This window comes from Hemiscyllium ocellatum, chromosome 42 (assembly GCF_020745735.1).
Source record: "Hemiscyllium ocellatum isolate sHemOce1 chromosome 42, sHemOce1.pat.X.cur, whole genome shotgun sequence".
In the NCBI taxonomy this organism is placed as follows: Eukaryota; Metazoa; Chordata; class Chondrichthyes; order Orectolobiformes; family Hemiscylliidae; genus Hemiscyllium; species Hemiscyllium ocellatum.
The window spans coordinates 10,061,240-10,078,648 of NC_083442.1; the positions used below are offsets into that span (position 1 = coordinate 10,061,240).

Here is a 17,409-nt window from a genome sequence, read left to right on the forward strand (position 1 = left end):
AATGTCACTAGACTCTCAGTACCAGATGTCGGTGGCTTTGTTTTATATATCTGCCAGCTATTTGTTTAATTTAGCTTTAATTGTTGTCGCTGTGCACTCAGAGATTCGGCATCCTATACAATTCTTGACCTTATGCCAAAGAGCAGCAAAAAGCAGGCACATGTCTGGAGCCTTAAATTTCAGAAACTGACTTTCATCAATTCTCAATAGATTAGCAATTCACTTTAGACTCATCTGAGATAAGACTGCTGGAGAGCCATCAACATTTCACATTAGATTTCTTTAACACAGCAGATAGTAACATTTCCAAAATAAAACTTCAGTAAACCAGCTGCATTCAATTTCAAGAAACACAAACAATAGGTTTGTGATCTTATTTCTAGTTGTTGTCATGATCTCTAGGTGCTGACAACCACCACTAGATGGCAACCTTTCCACAGTTATGATTTGGAGATGCTGGGGTTGGACTGTGGTGTACAAAGTTAAAAATCACAACACCAGGTTATAGTGCAACAGGTTTAATTGGAAGCACACTAGCTTTCAGAGCGACGCTCCTTCATCAGGTGATAGTGGAGGGCTCAATCCTAACAGAATTTATAGCAAAAATTTACAGTGTGATGTAACTGAAATTATACATTGAAAAACTGATTGTCTGTTAAGACTTTCATCTGTTAGAACGTAGTTGGCAAAGAATATTTAATGACTTAACAGAATCAATAGAATCCTTCCAATGCAGAGAGGCACATTTGGCCCACTGAGTCTGCACTGACCTTCTGAAGAGCATCCCACCGTCTCCTAGTTAACCCATCTGGCCTGCACATCCCTGAACACTACATGGCAATTTAACACAAGCAATTCACCTAATCTTCACCTCTGTACTGTAGGCAAAACCCACAGAGACATGGAGAGAACATGCAAACTCCTCACAGGCAGTCGTCTAAGGATGGAATGAACCTGGGTCCCTCGTGCTATGAGGCAGCAGTGCTAACCACCATGCTCCTGTGCCACCCAGCAAAACGTTTACTGAGTTTTGTAAAACCCTGTCAATCATCAGACATGTTTGTGAAATTCCACTGGCTTCTTTAAATGGAGAAATCTCAAAGGGGTCTGAAGAGAAGAATGCCACTATACATCAGGATTAACAAAGTCAGGATGACCTGACAGTCAGGAACCAAGCACAAAAGAAACATTATGGGTTGCAGAGATATACATGTCCTATATTGTGGATTAAGCCATGATTAAACCTGAGTATTTCAGTGTGAGATCAATGGATACAAACTTTCAACAAACTGCAAAATCTCTATTCTAGTTTTAATCGGAAGTTTTTGAATGAAGTACAGCAAGAGTGACCTTCGGCTCTTGGAACCTGCTACCCTATCTCTAACCTTCCTTTCACCTTCAAAGTCCTCAAATGTGTTATCACTTCTCAAATCTGTGCCCATCTTTCCCAACTCTACTCTTGATTTGCTCCATTCAGGCTTCTGTCCCATCACAACTCTTGCCAAAGCCATAAAGGGCATTCAGTGGAACCATGGTCAACTTTCCATTGTGGTCAAAGGACCATAGTCAGTTCCAACACCCTTTTAGTGTTGTTCAATTTCTTGGTTCCATTATTATCTAAACATAGCCAGAGAAGCAGATGCTCCTCTTGCTCTTCCGGCATGGTCATCTGTGAAGCCCCTCAGTGATGTGTCCTGATCCCTCTTATTTCTTGTGAGCATGTTGCTTATGGCAACACTGAAAAGCAAAGTGTTAGTTTCCACACACAATTCTACCTCTCTCAACTGGTTGGAGTCTCCAATTTGTCAGGCTGTTGGTCCAAACATCCGGGAACAATGAACAAAGGCCCTCCATATTTTTGTGCTGCCACAGTTTGCCCTTCCATATTAAACCTGTCCTCACTTACAGAATCCATATCCTTCTATTCCCTTCCCATTCATGTATTCATCCAGATAATTCTTGAACACTGCTATTGTATCTGCTTCCACCACCTCCCCTGGCAATGTTTCCAGGCACTCACCACTCTGTGAAAAAACTGCCTCACATATCTATTAAATTCCATAGCACCTCCCCACCTGCACTTGGATCCATGTCCCCTAGTAATTGACCCCCTCCATCCTGGGAATCTTTCCATTATATCCATGCCATTCACAATCTTATAAACGTCCATCAGGTTGCCCCTCAACCTCCTATGTTCCAGGGAAAACAAACCCAGTCTATCCAATCTTTCTTCGTAACTGTACCAGGCACCATCCTGGCAAACCTTTTTTGTAACTTCTCCAAAGCACCCACATCTTTCTGGTAGTGTGGTGACCAGAACTGCACACAATATTCCAAGTATGGCCTAACTTCATTAGTTAGTTCATGAAGCTGCTGTATAATTTCTCTGTTCTTATACTTAATGCCCTTCCAATGAAGGCAAGCATGCCACAAGCCTTTTTTATTACATGATCTACCTGCATAGCCACCTTCAGTGAGCTGTGGACCAGCACACCCAGATCCTTCTGCACATCAATACTCCTAAGGGTTCTGCCATTCACTCTACAATTTTCAACTGTACTTGATCTTCCAAAATGCATCATCTCACATTTGGCCGGATTAAATTCAATCTGCCATTTTTCTGCCCATGCCTTCAACTGACTTATATCTTGCTATAGTCTCTAACAATCTTCCTCACTATCTGCAACTCCACCAATCTTTGTATCGTACACAAACTTACTCATTAGACCAGCTTTATAACAGAACATTACACTGCAGTATAGGCCCTTCGGCCCTCGATGTTGCGCCAACCCTTGGAACCAATCTGAAGCCCATCTAACCTACACCATTCCATTCTCGCCCATATGTCTACCCAATGACCATTTAAATGCTCTTAAAGTTGACGAGTCTACTACTGTTGCAGGCAGGGCGTTTCACACCCCTACTACTCTGATAGGGAAACTACCTCTGACATCTGCACTAAAATGATCAAGTCTAGAGGTAACAAAGATGTGGGCGAGTGTTTCAGGATATGCACTGCTCAGGTGAGGTTGGATAATGTTATGGATTTGGGATAGTAAATTCTTGTGGAAAATATGAACACTGAATATTTTGTCACCCTTAGAGTTGGGGAGAGATTGTGTCAGTGGCAAAGGAGCAGAATTTGTGATCTGGACTGAAGATGATAAATTTGGTCTGCAAATATTTAGTTGCAGAAAGATTCTGCTCATCCAGATATGGTACGAAAAGTGAAGTCACATAGTATCAGGGTGAGCTGGTAAGGTGGATACAGAACTGGCTTAGTCATAGGAGACAGAGGGTACTAGAACAGATGAGATTGAGATACATAAGGAGGCAGTGTCAGCAATTCTGGAAAGTGTAAAATAGATAAGTCCCATGGGATGGGATTTATCCTAGGATTCTCTGGGAAGCCAGGGAGGAGAGTGCAGAGCCTTTGACTTTGATCTTTGTCGTCATTGTCTACAGGAATAATTTCAGAAGACTGGAGGATAGCAGATGTCCCTTTCAAGAAGGGGAGTAGAGACAACCCTGGAAATTATAGACCAGTTAATTTAAAGCTACGTCCCCTCATGCTAGCCATTGCCATCGAGGAAAAATGTTCTCATTATCCAACCTATCTAACCCTCTGATTATATGTCTCCATTAAGTCACATCTCAACCTTCTCTCTGATGAAAACAGTCTCAAGTCCCTGATAAGACCTTCCCTCCATACCAGGCAACATCTTAGTAAATCTCTTATGAACACTTTCCAAAACTTCCATCTCCTTCCTATAATGCGGTGACCATAACTATATGGAATACTCCAAATGTGGCCTCAGAGTTTTGTACAGCTGTAGCATGACCTCATGGTTCTGAAGCTCAATCCGTCTACCAATAAAAGCTAACACACCATATGCCTTCTTAACAACCCTATCAACCTGGGTGGCGACTTTCAAGAATCTATGTACCAGGACACTGAGATCTCTCTGCTTAACTACACCACCAAGAATCTTACCATTAGCCCAGTATTCTGCATTCCTGTTACTCCTTCCAAAGTGGATCACCCCACTTTTCCGCATTAAACTCCATTTGCCGCCCCTCAGCCCAGATCTGCAGCTTATGGATGTAGGTTTGCTCGCTGAGCTGGGAGGTTAATTTCCAGACATTTCATCACCTTCAGTGGGCCTCAGGTGAAATATCTGGAAATGAAACCTCAACCTGAGCTACAAATCTTCTCAAACCTCTCTATGCAGCTTTCATCACCATCCACAACTCTACTGACCTTAGTGTCATCTGCAAATTTACTAATCCATCCTTCCTTGTCCTCATCCAGATCATTTATATGAATGACCAACAGTGGACCCAAAACAGATCCTTGCGATACACCACTAGTAACTGAACTCAGGATGAATATTTCCCATCAACCACCACCCTTTGTCTTTTTTCAGCTAGCCAATTTCTGATCCAAACTGCTAAATCACCCTCAATCCCATGCCTCTAATTTGTGCAACAGCTTACCATGGGGAACCTTATCAAGTGCCTTACTGAAATCCAAACACACATCAACTGCTCTACCCTCATCGACCTGTTGGGTCATCATCTCAAAGAACTCAATAAGGTTTGTGAGGCATGACCTACCCTTCACAAAACTGTGTAGACCATCCCTATTATTCATCTCTAGATGATTATAAATCCTCTCTCTTATAACCCTTTCCAACACTTTACCCAAAACCGAAGTAAGGCTCACTGGTCTAGAATTTCCAGAGTTGTCTCCACTCCCCTTCTTGAAAGGGACATCTGCTATCCTCCAGTCTTCTGGCATTATTCCTGTAGACAATGACGACAAAGATCAAAGTCAAAGACTCGGCAATCTCCTCCCTGGCTTCCCAGAGAATCCTAGGGATTCCATGGGATTTATCTATTTTACACTTTCCAGAATTGCTGACACTGCCTCCTTACATATCTCAATCCCATCTGTTCTAGTACCCTCTGTCTCCTATGATTAAGCCAGTTCTGTATCCACCTTACCAGCTCACCCTGATACTATGTGACTTCACTTTTCGTACCATATCTGGATGAGCAGAATCTTTCTGCAACTAAATATTTGCAGACCAAATTTATCATCTTCAGTCCAGATCACAAATTCTGCTCCTTTGCCACTGACACAATCTCTCCCCAACTCTAAGGGTGACAAAATATTCAGTGTTCATATTTTCCACAAGAATTTACTATCCCAAATCCATAACATTATCCAACCTCACCTGAGCAGTGCATATCCTGAAACACTCGCCCACATCTTTGTTACCTCTAGACTTGATAACTTTAGTGCAGTTCTGGCTGAGCTCTCACATTCTACCCTCCACAAACTTGAAGTCATCTCTAATATGAGCCAAGTTCTGTTTGCCTATGCACCTATGCTTGCTGATTTTAGTTCATGATTGAGCAATATCTTGATTTTGAAATTATCATCCTTTTAACTACATCACTCTATGACCTAGCCCCTTTGTTATTCCCTCCTGCTCTATAACCTTCATATTTGTGCTCCTCTAATTATGGCCTCTTGAAAATTCCCAATTTCAATTGTGCCATTATTAGCAGCCATGCCTTCAACTGTCTGGGTACAAAATTCCCTTTCTAAACCTCTCTGCATCCTTCTCCTCCTCTAATGTCTACTACATCTGTCCAAATACACCAGTGGCTCAGTGTGAAATTTGGCTAATAATGTTCCTGTGATTTGCTTCAGATGTGTGTCAATATTACAGATGCTGCAATGTCCTACCTAGCAAAAAGGAAGGTTGCTAGTCTCAGCTCCAGGACACCTTTGCAGGAATTCATCAAGGTAGTGTCCTGGGCCCAATCATCTTCAGATGCTTCATCAATGACCTTCCTCCTACCATAACGTCAGAAATGGTTCCACAATATTCAGCACCAATCATGACTCCTTAGATATTGAAACACTTCGTGGTCAAATTAACAAGATCCAGGCACTTTCTAGGGTTGGGCTATCAAGTGGGAAGTAATATTTACACCATATTGGGTAATGACCATCTCCAACAAGTCACAATTTGGCCATCGCCCTTTATATTCAACAGCATCATTATTGCTGAATCCCCCAATACTAATATCCTAGAGGTTTTACTATTGATGGGAAACTAAAATGAATGAGCCATATAAAAACAATGGCTACAGGGGCAATTCAGAGTCTAGGAATCCTGCAGCAAGTGACTCACCTCACGACTGGCCAAGGTCTGTTTCCCATCTTTCTACAAGACACAAATCAGATGTGTGATGGAATATTGCCCACTTGATTGTGGGAGCTGCACACATCCAGGTATGTGACATCATCCAGTAGAAAGTAGCATGCTTGATTGGCACCACATCCATAAACATTTGCTCCCTCCACCAATCAATGCTCATTAGTCGCAGAGTATAGCATCTACAAGATGCACTGCAGTAATTCACTAAGCCTTTTCAGGCCTTTCAAAGCCGCTACTGTCGAGGAGGACAAGGACAGCAGACACATTTGGGTTCCCCTTCAAACCACTCGCCATCCTGACTTGGAAATATACCATTTTACCTTCACAGTCACTGGGTCAAAACATTGGAACTCCCTCTCTAATAGCACTGGGGGTGTACCACTATTAAATGGATTACAGCAGTTCAAGTAGCAGACTTTCTCAAGGGCCATTAGGGTGGGCGATTAATGTGAGCCCAGCCAGCGATGCCAGTCCTCTGAATGAATCAAAAAAGAAATACAAGTAGCTGTTTCAGTAATTAAATTTAGTTTCTGATAAATCTCAGAAATGTTTTCCTGCCTGGATCAAGGGAGTCAAATCCTTCCATTTCTCCTCCCCCAGAAAAACACCTTAATCAGCACTCTTTGCTTCCTGCCACTCAGCCAATTGCGGATCCAATTTGCCAAGTTTCCTTGGATCTCATGGGCCCTTACCTGTCTCATCAGTCTCCCTTATCAAAAGCCTTCCAGACATCCAAGTAGACTACATCAAAAACGCGGTCCTTAATCTGTAAAAACCTTTCAAAAACTTCAATCAAGTTGGTCAAACATGACCTTCCCTTAACTAACCCATTCTCTGACTGCTCTTGATTAATCCCTGTCTCTCCAAATGCAGATTAATTCTATCCCTCAGAATTATTTCGCCTGTAGTTTCCTGGTTTATACTTACTTCCCTTCTTGAATAACAGTATCACTGGCTGTGTTCCAGTCGTCTAGCAACTCTCCTATGGCCAGAGCAGAATTGAAAATTTTTGCAAGCTAACTGAGCTTCCCCACAATAATGAAAGTGATCATGACTTCTGGAGCTTAGTCATTAGAGGTAACAGAGTGATTGATAGTCAACTTCTTCTTCAAGAGCTTTACCACAAGGAAGGGGAAAGGACAGAGAAAGGTAAGTTATTTCAAATTATGAACCCTGACCCACCCATGCCAGAAGTACAGCAGAACATAAACTAGTAAGCATCTTATATTCTCCTTACTACTAGACCAAATCATATTAAAAATCAATTGAGGTCAATTTATTTTCATGAGACTTTACAATTACTGCAAATATAACTACACCATTGTCAGATGTAAAGAGATAAATGCATTAGCGATGTTTGAGATTTGTAGTTCAGATTGATGATTAGTATGTAAGTTAGTTCGCTGAGCTTGAAAGGTTTGTTTTCAGACGTTTCGTCACCATACTAGGTAACAATCAGTGAGTCTGCGGTGAAACGCTGGTGGTATGTCCCGCCTCTCTATTTAGAGGTCCTGGTTTCTTAAGGTGGGTGATGTCATTTCCAGTTCTTTTTTTTTCCAAGGGAAAGTAGATAAGGTCTAAATCGATGTGTTTATTGGTGGAGTTCTGGTTATAGAACATAGAAAAGTACAGCACAGAACAGGCCCTTTGGCCCATGAAGTTGTGCAGAGGCTTAATCCTAATGTAAAATTAGTAACTTAATCTACGCACCCCTCAACTCACTGCTATCCACGTACATGTCCACAGTCGTTTAAATGTCCCCAATGACACTGCTTCCACCACCACGGCTGGCAATGTGTTCCATGCATTCACAACTCAATGCCATGCCTCTAAGATTTCTTGTGCTTGTCTTTGTTTTGCCTATCCTAGGATAGGTGTGTTGTCCCAGTCAGTGGTGTCCTCCTTTTTCTGTATGTATAGAAACTAGTGATAGTGGGTCATGTCTTTTGGTAGCCAGTTGGTGTTCATGTATCTTGGGAGCAGGTTTCCTGCTAGTTTGTCCGACATAGTGTCGTTTTACAGTTCTTGCATGGCATCTTGTTAGTTTTGCTAATAGCATCTAATGGATTCTTTACATTCATTTAGTCATTGTTAGTAGGCTACCATGATGCCAAGGGGTCCAAGTAGTCTGGAAGTTATTTCTGATGTGTCTTTGACGCAAGATAATGTGGCTATAGTTTTTGGTTGCAAGTGCATATCTAAATACTTCTTAAAATGTGATGAGGGCTGCTGTCTCTTCCACTGTTTATAGGCAGTAAGTTCCAGACTCCCACCACCCTCTGAAAAAAGTGTTTTCCTCTCATCTCCTCTAAACCTTACTTTACCTTAAATTTACGTTCCCCAGTCATTTGTCCGTCCATCAAGGGAAAATGTTTGTCTGTCTATCCTATGTCTCTCTATTCTCTCAATCTTCTCTACTCTAAGAAAGCTAGTGCCAGTCTGTCCAAATTCTCTTCATAATTGAAAATCTCCTATCCAGACAACATCCTCGTATATTTCTTCTGCATCCTTTCCAGTATCATCACAGCCATCCTATAATGTGGATTTCAGATGGTTCATAATACAGTCTAACCAAGATTTTATACAGTTCCAGCATAACTTCCCTGTTGTTAAATTCTACACCTCAGGTAATAAAGGCAAGTATTCCATATGCCTTCTTAACCACTTTATCCACCTGTCTGATATCTTAAGGGACCCATGCACATGCACACCACGATGCCTCGGATTCCGTTCGCCACTGTTCAGCCCATCTGACCAGCCTGTCTATATCCTCTTCACTACTTACTACCCCAACAAGTTTTGAGTCATTTGCAAACTTACCTGATCAACCCTACTCCATGACACCTAAACCACAAACAGCAAGTTCCCCCAGCACTGACCCATATTGATTCCTGCTGGACACAGACCTCTAGTCAGAACACCCTTCAACCATAACCCTTTGCTTCTTGCCACTCAGCCAACTGCCGATCCAATTTACCAAATTTCCTTGGATCTCATAGGTCTTACCTTTGCTATGTTTCCCTATGGGTCCTTATCAAAGCCTTGAAGTCCAATTCGGCTACATTAAAAGCACGGCCCTCATGTACATGCCTGGCCACTATTTTGAAAACTCAACCGTTGGTCAGACATGACATCCCCTTAATGTTGCTTTTCATGAAAAACCAGGCAATCGTCAAATGTTTGGAGACGATAAAATTCTTATGGACATTTAAGTTTTCCATGGCCATGCCACTCAACCAGAAGCAGGGTTGAATTGAAGAGAGTTAGAAATGTTTCAGCTTGCTCTCGACGTTGATGTGCTGGATACACCATTGAGAATGGAAATACTTGTGCAGCTTCCTCCTCCAGTGAGTTATTGAATTGTTCACCACCATTCACAAATAGTTGTTGCAAAACTGCAGAGCTAAGATCTGAACTGTCAGTTGGCGATTGCTTCGTCTTATCTACTGAATACTGCTTCCACTGCTTGGCATGTTAGTAGTCATGTGTTTCAACTTCATCAGGTTGTTAATCTCATTTCAGGTATGTCCTCCTACACTTCATTTCGCCAAGGCTGAATACCCAGCTTCACAGCATTGAAGGAATGGGGGATATATCAGGTCATGCTGTTGCAGATTTTGTTGGAATATAATTTTTCTGATGATGGCCCTCAGCATTTCACTGATACACATTTGAGTTGCTAGATCTGAACAAACAACAAAAGAGAAGTACAGCACACGAACAGGACATTTGGCCCCCAAGATTGGGCCAATCATATCCTAACTAAACTAAACAAATCTTCTGCCCTTATTCAGTCCATATCCGTCTGTTCCCTCCCTATTCATGTAACCATCCAGATGCCTCTTACATGTTGCTAATGTGTCTGCTTGTCCTACCTCTTTTGACAGTGCACTCCAGACTCCTGCCACTGTGTGAAAAATTTCTCTCGTGCATCTTCTTTCCCCCTCTCACCATGAACCTGTGCCCCCTTGTAATTGAAACTTCAACCCTGGGAAAAAAGCCTCTGACTATTTACTCCATCTATGCCTCGCATAATTCTGTAGACATCTATCAGCTCTCCTCTCAGCCACCATCTTTCCAATGAAAACAATGAAGTCTTTTTAACCTTTCCTATAGCTAATGTCCCCAAGACCAGACAACATCCTGGTGAACGTTCTCTGCACACTCTCCAAAGCTTCCATGTTCTTCTGATAGTGTGACATTCAAAACTGCATATAATACTCCAAACATGGCCTAACACGAGTTTTTAATAGCTGCAACATGGTTTGCCAACTCTTGTACTCCATGCCCTGGCTGATGAAGGCAAGCATGCCATAAGCTTTCTTCATCACCTTGACCTGTGTTGTCACTTCTGGGAACTATGGACCTGCACACCCAGATCAGTCTAAGTTAATGTCCCTAAAGGGTTCTGCCATTTACAGTAAAATTCACACTTAAGTTTGATCCTCCAAAATGCATCACATCGTATTTTTCTGGATTTTAGTTTTTATAAATGGGACTTTATCAAATGCCTTACTGAAGTCCGTATAAACTATATCCATAGCTCTTTCCTCATCAATCACCTTTGTTACCTCCTCAAAAAATTCAGTCAGGTTGGTGAGACATGACCCTCCCCGTACAAACCACTAGTCCATTTTCTTCCAACTGTGCATAAATCTAGTCCTTTAGTAGCTTTTCCAAGAGTTTTCCCACAGCAGACATCAGGCTCACTGGCCTATAATTTCCTGGATAATCCCTGCTTAGTTAACCTTCAGTCCTCTGGAACCTCGCCTAAGAGCACATGAGAATATCTGCTAATATCGCAGCTATTTCTTCCCTTGCCTCTCCCAGTAACCAGAGATAGATTGGATGTGGCCCTGGGGACTTTCCTACCTTAATGCAATTTAAAATAACCAAAACTTCCTCCTTCAAGGGCAGCATGGTGGCTCAGTGGTTAGCACTGCTGCCTCACAGCACCAAAGATCTGGGTTCGATGCCAACAGTCACCTGAGGTTGGAAATGTCAATTAATCAGTAGGAATTTTCCATTCCATATTTGAATTGAAACCATGAGACTTTGTCAGATTGGAAATCAATATTCAGGTTTCCTTCCAAGTTTTTAACAACATGGTACTGCCTTTACTAAAGGTCTCCCCCCGCTATGGTACAAGACACATCCAGAGATAGTGATGACAGTGTCTGGGACACTATAATGCGATTCTGTGAATAGAACATTGTTAGACCATTGCTGGCTAGTCTGCAAAATTGCTCTCAATTTTGGCAGCAGCTCCCAGATGTTACTAAGGAGGATCTCTATAGTTGGGTTCAGCATTGTCAGGTCCAGTGCCAAGTCAATTCCAAATAGTCTGTCTAGCTTTTCATTCTTTTTCATTTTTCTGTAGTTGTTTGTTACAACTAAATGGCTTGCTAGGCTATTTCAGAGGGCTGTTATGAGTCAAACTGGTGTCGATTCCTCTTTCATGCAATCTAGTTAGAGACAGATTCCTCCTGGTTCTGGTTCCAGGATGCGAGATAACTAAACAGTGTGAACAGCAGACGAATTTGGAATCAATTACCAAAACAATAGAAATGGTTTAAAAAGCAGTCAAACCGTTTAAAAAGTTTGGAAATTTTGATTTCTCCCTTTGAGAAACCTAAATATTTTTCAACATGATATCAGCACAGAAAGCAAGTAACATTCTGTGATCACAGCAATGTAGATGCAGGGAAATTGGGTGTGCAATCATCTGGAGCTTCCCAAGCTAGCGAGCCTCACTTCATTTCTTGAGATTCCCTTAATAACAGGATATCAGAGGCCCTTGTGGTTTGCAGAGTGAGTTTGAAGAGACAAAGAAATTAGATCATTGCTGGACAGTGATACAGGTGGGAACCCTCACAACATTTTAGTAGTAGCCAAACCATCAAATGCTACATCAAAGGCCAAGGACTGAGAAATAGGACCAGAATAGATAAATGCTTGATGACCAGTATAGACATGGCCAAAGGGCCTCTTTCCATGCCATATGTAGTTAAATCATAAAATGGTTCATAAAAAATGGATTTAACTACTTGGTGTGCACAGCAAACTGTTCACTGGGAATTCCTCTCTTCTAATTTACTTAATAGAGCTGCCAAACTAAAATCATACATCAACACATTCAAACAGGCTATAGATTATGCTTTGAACTGCATTTTGATGCAACAGTGCTACAACTTAAACAATGGAAATTTAATAGAAGCAACTTTTTCATATAAGAAAGCCAGTTTCAGATTCTAATTTTTATAGACAGGTTATTTTCTACAAGCAGGGTATGCGCACAAGAAAAATATAATGAACAGAACTAGCTTACTGTAAACTCAAGGATACTATTCAAATAAAGCAAGTTCACACCTGTTTAAGCCTTGGCAGTATCCCACATCTGGATTCCTCCAGGAAAATGCCAATAGGACATTTCGAAGTTTTTGTATTCCTTCAGAAGTTGGTGAGGCATAGTGCCTATTGTTTGGCAAAGTGCGCATAAGGTCCAGCTCGATTTGCTTCGAAGCAGGATTCTGTTTCTCTAGTGCTTTTTCCAGCAATGAGTTAAAATACCCTGAATTATGTTTATCCCTGTATTTTCGGACATGGAGGTTGACACACCATTTCCAGACCTTTGACCTATGTTCATGTGGAACACCCCAGCGAATTAGGTTCTTCAGTTCTGGTGTGCGCACCATTTCTCGGTTCATAGTGCTAGCAAAGTAATTTGCCCACTTGACTCCCACAGATATCTCATGGCTATCAGTGAGTGACAGAGATTTTAAATCTAAAGCCCGAACTTTGGCAACCAACTTCTCCTCTTCATCATCTTCAGGGACAGTCTTGAAGCCATAAATGTCGTACTCACTGAAAGCAAAAAGACCAAATGCTTTATAATAAATGATTATTTTTTAGCTACTTACATTTAAAAAAAAACATGAAATGGTTGTTTAAAGTCAAAAGCTTCAAATATTAAAGCTCTAATATTTGTTCATTCTTATTCCCTTGTGACCTAAGGTCTTCCTGCTTGCCATTTCCATATCAGCACAGAAAAGGACATTTTTGATATTATTTAAATTGCCAATCTTCCTTATGGAAATTAATCTAAAAATTCCATATTTTTGCTACAAATTTCAAGCTTGATGCACAATAATCATACAAAAGGAATTTCTGTCTGACGTCTACTGTTCATTTTCAAGTGGTTTGAAACTTGGAAGACCTAATAGCTACATGGAAGCTAAAATAAATTTAACTCTATACGCAAACAATTGTCACCAAAGGATCTTTTCTCTGCTCTTAAAGATTCTTGCCAGATGCAGTCAACACATTTGTCAGGAGAAACCATGTATCTGTTCATTGTTATGAACTTAATATCTACTGATATTTGATCCCAGAAAAAAATTCAATTCCACAGCATTAGCACTTTATTTGTTCTGTCCTATTGCAGTTATAAATCTAAAATTACTTAGATATTATTTTCTCAGCCCTGAAATATACTGTCATTCTTACAAACTTGAAAATATCCGTGTGTTAATCAGATAAGGAATGTGCTGTGATGTCTACTTGTATTATCTAATGATGGTCATTGCTTACCTTGGAAGTCTCAAGTCCACATCTGTATGGCTATAATAGAGAATCTATTGCAGCAATATGGAAAGAAATTCTGTAATCCACCTTCATGGGACCAATCATGAATAAGACCATAAGATATAGGGGCAGAATTAGACCACTGAGCTCATCAAGTCTGCTTTTCATCATGGCTGATACATTTCTCAACCCCATTTTCCTGCCTTCTCACTATTCGATCCCTTTACTAATCAAGAAACTGTCTTACAGACATTCAATGACTTGCCCTCCACAGCCTTCTGAGGTAATTAGTTCCACAGATTCACCACCTTCTGGTTGAAGAAATTCCTCCACAGAGTTCTAAAGAGTTGTTCCTTCACTCTGATATTGTGTCCTCAGCTCAGTGGAGAGATTTTTTCCATATTCACACTATCCAGGCCTCTCAGTATTCAGCAAGTTTCACAGACCCAGAGAACTCAACCACTCCTTACATGACAAGCCTTTCATTCTCATGACAATTCTTGTGAACTCCCTCTTCTGGACTCCCTCCAAGGCCAGCACATCCTTCCTTAAATACAGGACCTAAAACTGCTCATTATATTCCAAATGTAGATTGACCAGAGCATAATACAGCCTTAGCAGTGCATCTCTGTTCTTGTATTCTAGCCCTCTAAAAATGAATGTGAGCATTTCATTTGCCTTCCTAACTGCCAATTTAACTTACATGTTAACCTTAAGAGAATCCTGAACTAGGACTCCAAAGTCCTTTTGTGCTTCAGATTTCTGACTCCTTTCCCCATTTAGAAAATACTCTACACCTCTCTTCTTCCCAAGTGAATAATCTAACATGTTCCCATATTGTATTCCATCTGCAACTTCTTTACCCGACTCTCCGAGCCTGTTCAAGTCCTTCTGCAGTCAACGTTTTCTCAACACTACCTGTCTCTCCATCTTTGTGTCATCCATAAACTTAGCAACAATGTCCTCAGTTTCTACATTAAGATAGTTAACATATAATGTGAATAGCTGTGGTCTCAAAACTGACCCCAGTCATCACCAGCTACTATCCTGAAAATGATCCCTTTATCCCTACTCTGCCTTCTGGTCAGCCAAATCACTATCCATACCAGTACCTTTCCCTAATATTATTATTTAGCAGTCTCCCAATGGCCTTCCAGAAATCCGAATACATCACTTCTATACAAAAAAAAAGTCCAATCGCTCTGCTTTGTCTAACTCGCTCGTTATCTCCTCAAAGAATTCTAACAGATTTGACAGCCTTGACCTCAGCTTGACACAGCCATGCTGACTCTGGCCTATTCACCATGCACTTCTGAGCACTAGGTAATCTCATCCTTCATAATGGACTCTAAAATCTCACCTATAACCAAGGTCAAGCTAACCAGCCCATAATTTCCAATCTTTTGCCTTTTCCTGTCCTCTGGGATCCTCCCTGATTCCAGCAATTCCTAAAAAGATCATCATCAATGCCTCCACAATCTCCTTCAGAATGCTGAGGTATAGTCCATCAAATATGGTTATTTATCCACCTTCAGACTTTCCAGTTTCTCAGCACCTTCTCCTTCGTAATGGCCACTACACTCAACTTTGTGCTCTGGCTTTCTTGAAATGCAGGTATGGTTCTGGTGTTTTCCACCGTGAAGACCAATGCAAAGTAACTATTCAGTTCCTCTGGCATTCCTTTACTGCCCATTACTACGTCCACTTCATTTTTTCGTGTTCCAATGTCCACTTCTGCCTCTCTTTCCTTTTATATATAAAAAAAATTCTTGCAATATTCTTTTATATTAATAACTAGCTACCCTCACGTTTCATTTTCTTCCTCTTTACTGCTTTTTTTTTACATGCCTTCTGGTTTTTATAGGTTTCCCACTAATCTTCTCTGCATTGTAAGCTCTTCCTTTGTTTTTATCTTGTTCCTGGCTTCTCTTGACAGCCAAGGTGCCTCGTTCTCCCCTTAGTACGTTTCTTCTTCTTTGGGATGACTTTCTGCTGTACCTCTCAAATTATCCACAGAAACTCCAACCATTGCTGCTCCATCATCTTCCCTACTATGCTCCCCCCTCAAATCAATTCTGGCCAGCTCCTTAGTTATCTTTACTTAATTGTAACACCATTACATCAGATTCCAGTTTCTCCCTCTCAAAATCACAGGATGGTCGCTGTGCCCCTAGTAGTTCCTTAACCTGAAGCGCCCTAATCAAGTCTACCTAATTACACATCTAGCCCAGAATTGCTTGCTTCTTAGTGAAAACCACAGCTGCTCCAAAACACAAAAACCATCTCGTAAGACATTTCACAAATATCTTTTCCTAAGATCTGCTACCCATCTGATTTTCCAGTTGTGTTGACCGGCCCCCTTCTCAGTTATCTACTGTGCCTGAAGTTAGATTCCTGAACCTCTCCATCCTGTCCTATTACTTGTTTTGAAAATTTTAATAACCTCTGCTTGGCACCTGCCACCCTTAAGTTGTTTAAAGTCCTTATGAGCGCCCTATTTAGCTTTTCTGTTGGGATATTGTCCCATATTGATTCAGGTGGAGCTCGTCCCAACAATGATGCCAATGTCCCCAAAAATGGAACACCTTTTTCCACAGCACTCCTTTAGCCAAGTGTTTACTTCCCTATGGCAATTTGCACGTGACTTGAAACTCATCCAGAAATTATAACCCTTCAGATCCTGTTCTTTAATTCTGTTCCTAATGGCGACTAAATGATCCCTGGGTAGAACAATACACTGATGTTAGGAAATATGCTGTAATAATCCTCTGGAGAGGAGTGTCATTAAGTCAGCCACATATAGCATCTAATCCCATTTGAAATATTTTAAAAGTATAGAAAAGGATAAAACCACGCCAAAAAATAGATTTGGAGTCAATTACTACATAGAACGAGCATGGCTGCAATGACCTTACGGGAAGTTATTATTTTTACAGTAAACAACAGGTTCAAAAATGCATATTTTTATAAAGAAAGTGCAAAACTGCACAAAAAATCTTTACTAATGGAGAATTATTTCAACTTATGGGCCACCATAGATAAATAGTTATAAACAAAAATTCAACAGGTGGAGAATACTGGCTCTATAACAGAAATCTACAGGTATAATAAAAATAAAGGAAATTAAAGACAAATGTTAATAAAGAAAAAAAAAACCAGGAAGTATGGCAGACCATAAGTGGAAATACTATACAGATATTTGACAATAGAAGTGCTCATCATGAATGGGGCATCCACGAGTACAGGATAATGCATTAGTTGAAAATAAACAAAAATTGGAGGAGAAACAGGAGATTGTTTGAAAATGTGTCTGAGCATTTTAAAATCAAGCTGCAGCTTGACCAGGATCCCAAATAAAAGGAGAATGGACTTTGGGCAGTTAAGACAAGAGCAGCAGAGTTTGGAAAGAGTTAAAGTTTACAATGTGTAAGGCATTGGGGTTAGAGGAAAAAATGGCCAAATTTGCAGGAGACATGATAAATAATTATGAGATTCAAGTGACATGAAAAATTGAGTGACAAGCTGAGGAAAATTCAATTATTGAGAAATTACATTTTTGATCAAGAAATGTGTGGGCGGCACAGTGCCA

The 17,409-nt window shown here is 40.8% G+C and overlaps 1 protein-coding gene across 1 annotated transcript in view; it reads right to left on the minus strand.

Moving 5' to 3' along the window:
- The window catches only part of tbc1d2b (TBC1 domain family, member 2B), a 154,572-nt gene that overhangs the window by 14,472 nt on the left and 122,691 nt on the right, over positions 1–17,409 (minus strand). The window contains exon 9 of the mRNA XM_060853641.1: positions 12,606–13,100. Within this exon, the coding sequence (XP_060709624.1) occupies positions 12,606–13,100 (495 nt within the window). The remainder of the gene's footprint in view (positions 1–12,605; positions 13,101–17,409) is intronic.